At 40.0% G+C, this 3,137-nt stretch overlaps 1 protein-coding gene across 1 annotated transcript in view; it reads left to right on the forward strand.

The window, feature by feature from the left end:
* Positions 1-3,137, forward strand: part of LOC107714824 (cadherin-6-like) — a 33,790-nt gene that overhangs the window by 25,012 nt on the left and 5,641 nt on the right. The window contains exons 8-9 of the mRNA XM_016520787.1: positions 1,699-1,816; positions 2,056-2,307. Coding sequence (XP_016376273.1) covers positions 1,699-1,816; positions 2,056-2,307 — 370 coding nt within the window. The remainder of the gene's footprint in view (positions 1-1,698; positions 1,817-2,055; positions 2,308-3,137) is intronic.

Consider the following 3,137-nt stretch of genomic DNA (forward strand, 5'->3'; position numbering starts at 1 on the left):
AAATTTTTTTTTTTTTTTTTTTTTTTAGGATACATTTGAATTAAGATTACATTTATTAAGATTAAGCTTTATGCATATCATTATTTGAGTTTGGGCAAAGTGAAATGAAGTTGCCAAAAATGGTAGCATCGTCTTTTAGTTAATTAAACCAGATTAGTTAAACAGATAACATTGATAATAGAAACAAATATGATTTTCATCTTTAAGACAAGACACCACAGGTGAATACATCTGTGCTGGATATATAGGTCCGGGTCGCTATATGTAATAATGATTGGTGAAACATCCATGCATTTAAGGGTTAAATGAGCAGTGTTATGTTCGGAGAAAGAAAACACTGCATTCCAGCATAAGAACCTTATCCCATCTGTGAAACATGGTGGTGGTAGTATCATGGTTTGGGCCTGTTTTGCTGCATCTGGTCCAGGACGGCTTGCCATCATTGATGGAACAATGAATTCTCAATTATACCAGCAAATTCTGAAGGAAAATGTCAGGACATCTGTCCGAGAACTGAATCTCAAGAGAAAGTGGGTTATGCAGCAAGACAATGACCCCAAGCACACAAGTCGTTCTACCAAAAAATGGTTAAAGAAGAACAAAGTTAATGTTTTGGAATGACTGAGTCAAATTCTGGACCTTAATCCAATTGAAATGTTGTGGAAGGACCTGAAGCAAGCAGTTCATAGGAGGAAACCCGTCAACATCGCAGAGTTGAAGTGGTTCTATACTGAGGAATGGGCTAAAATTACTACAGGCCGTTGTGCAGGACTGATCAGCAGTTGCAAGAAACGTTACTTGCAGTATAGACATTTCTAAAGGGTTCAACTTTCAAGCAGCATATACTATACCTATATCTCTTTTTATCACTCCATAAATCTGAAAATACTGTCAACAGCCAGAAATGTGTGTGTGTGTGTTTTCACCATTTGTGAATAAAATGTTGTATAAAATCAACCAAATGATATATGAACAAACCCCTCTATATGAAGTGTTGTGAAGTGAAGTGACGGGTAACCCATACTCGGAATTAGTGCTCTGCATTTAACCCATCCTAAGTGCACACACACAGCAGTGAACACACACACACCGTGAACACACACCCGGAGCAGTGGGCAGCCATTTATGCTGCAGCGCCCGGGGAGCAGTTGGGGGTTCGGTGCCTTGCTCAAGGGCACCTCAGTCGTGGTATTGAAGGTGGGAGAGAGCGCTCCCCCACATACATTCACTCCCCCCACCTACAATCCCTGCCGGTACGAGACTTGAACCCGCAACCTTTTGGGTTACGAGTCCGACTCTCTAACCATTAGGCCACGACTTCCCCCACATATTTATATACACTTCAGTATATAATGTTTGGTCTATGTAAGTGCTGAACTAGAGATTTATGGCTCAATGCAGGAGAAAAATCTAATTTTGAGAAAATGGCTTTTAAATATATGTAATGTAGCTAAAATCTACATTACATATATCTATATACATCTACATAGAAATCTACATATACAAATAGATAAAGTGCAATAAAAGAAACACTTATAAATGTATTTTGGATGTTTTCTTTCCGAAAGAGAAAGAAAGAAAGCATATTAAGACATTTATGATGGGGGCATAACAAAAACAACACAAAAGCCATTTGTAAAGTATGTTCTTTAAATTTTGTTAAATATGTGATTGTCATCATTACCTTCTTTGTCACAGAAAATCCAGACAATAAGCGCAGTGGATGCAGATGACCCAGTCGGTGGACATCGCTTTTTGTTCTCCTTAGCACCAGAGAGCTCAGTGCGAGCAAACTTCTCAGTCCGAGATAATGGAGGTGGGTGCGCTTTCACATTGTCTGGCCTTCTAACTAGCTCACTGTCTCTCTTCATGACAACACAGACCAATCAAACAGGAGAAATCTTTAGGACACATGGCCTCTCCACGTCTAGCTGTTTAAATTGAGGCAGCTCTTTCTGCAGTAGCCATAACATTAGGTCAGTCTGGGCCTGCTGTGGTCTGCAGAGTGGGCAGATCCTTCGTTTCTTAATGAACTAAGCACTCAACTCTCCACAGATAACACAGCTGGGATCTTCACACGACGCACCGGATTTGGCCGAATGCACAAGAGCACCCATCTAGTGTCTGTGGTGATATCAGATGGACACTATCCCATGCAGACCAGCACGGGCACGCTCACAATTCGGGTGTGCACGTGCGACCGAAACGGCAACATGGAGATGTGCAACGCCGAGGCTCTGACCAGCTCCGCGGGGCTCAGCACAGGGGCGCTGGTGGCCATCCTGCTCTGCATCCTCATCCTGCTCTGTAAGTAGCCTTCGCTGCTCTTTTGACTTTAACAATCATATCAATTCTGCGTCCATCTGTCTGATGGCCACTTCCTCCATCTGTCTGTCTGCTGTGAATCCGACTGTTCATCTTTCAAGCCCTTTGTTAGTGAGACTTTTCAGTTCATTTCCCCACCTGTCTTCTTGTCAGTTAGCGCTTTTGTCTGCGCTGCCATTTGATTAATTACAATTCCAGTGGTCTGTAGTGTGTACGCCTGATCTGCATGTGAAATAATTTGCAATTATGTGGGAAAAAAAGAAAACAAAGAAAAACTATTTCTGTCATGCTCAGATGGCTGAACTGATAAAACTCACTTGTTGGTTATTTAATCAGGAAACTGGGTAACAAGGGCTAGATTTCAATTAAACTCACATTAATCCAGTCTTGATTTAATTCAACAAAACAGGAATATCACATTTGAGTTTAAGATTTAACTTTAATTGAAACACTTGTGTCTTCATATAACTAACGTGCTTGAGTAATTGAACGATTTACACTGGGATTTTTTATTTATTTATTTAATTATTAAATTTTTTTTTTTTGAGGATGTATTTTAATTGCTATGGAAATGCTTGCTTATCTGAGTTCTGCTAACTGTTAACATCAGCTAGATCTCACCTGTGAGATATCTTAAAGGGGTCATATGATGCTTTTTTAAAGATCATTATTTTGTGTATTTGGTGTAACAGAATATGTTGACATGCTTTAATGTTCAAAAAACAGATTCTTTATCAAATACTGTACATTATTGTAGGTCCTCTATGCCCCGCCTCTCTCAAACGCTTCGTTTTCTACAAAGCCCCCTCCTT

The sequence above is a fragment of the Sinocyclocheilus rhinocerous genome, unplaced genomic scaffold (assembly GCF_001515625.1).
Source record: "Sinocyclocheilus rhinocerous isolate Xijiao unplaced genomic scaffold, SAMN03320098_v1.1 scaffold1350, whole genome shotgun sequence".
Taxonomy (NCBI): domain Eukaryota; kingdom Metazoa; phylum Chordata; class Actinopteri; order Cypriniformes; family Cyprinidae; genus Sinocyclocheilus; species Sinocyclocheilus rhinocerous.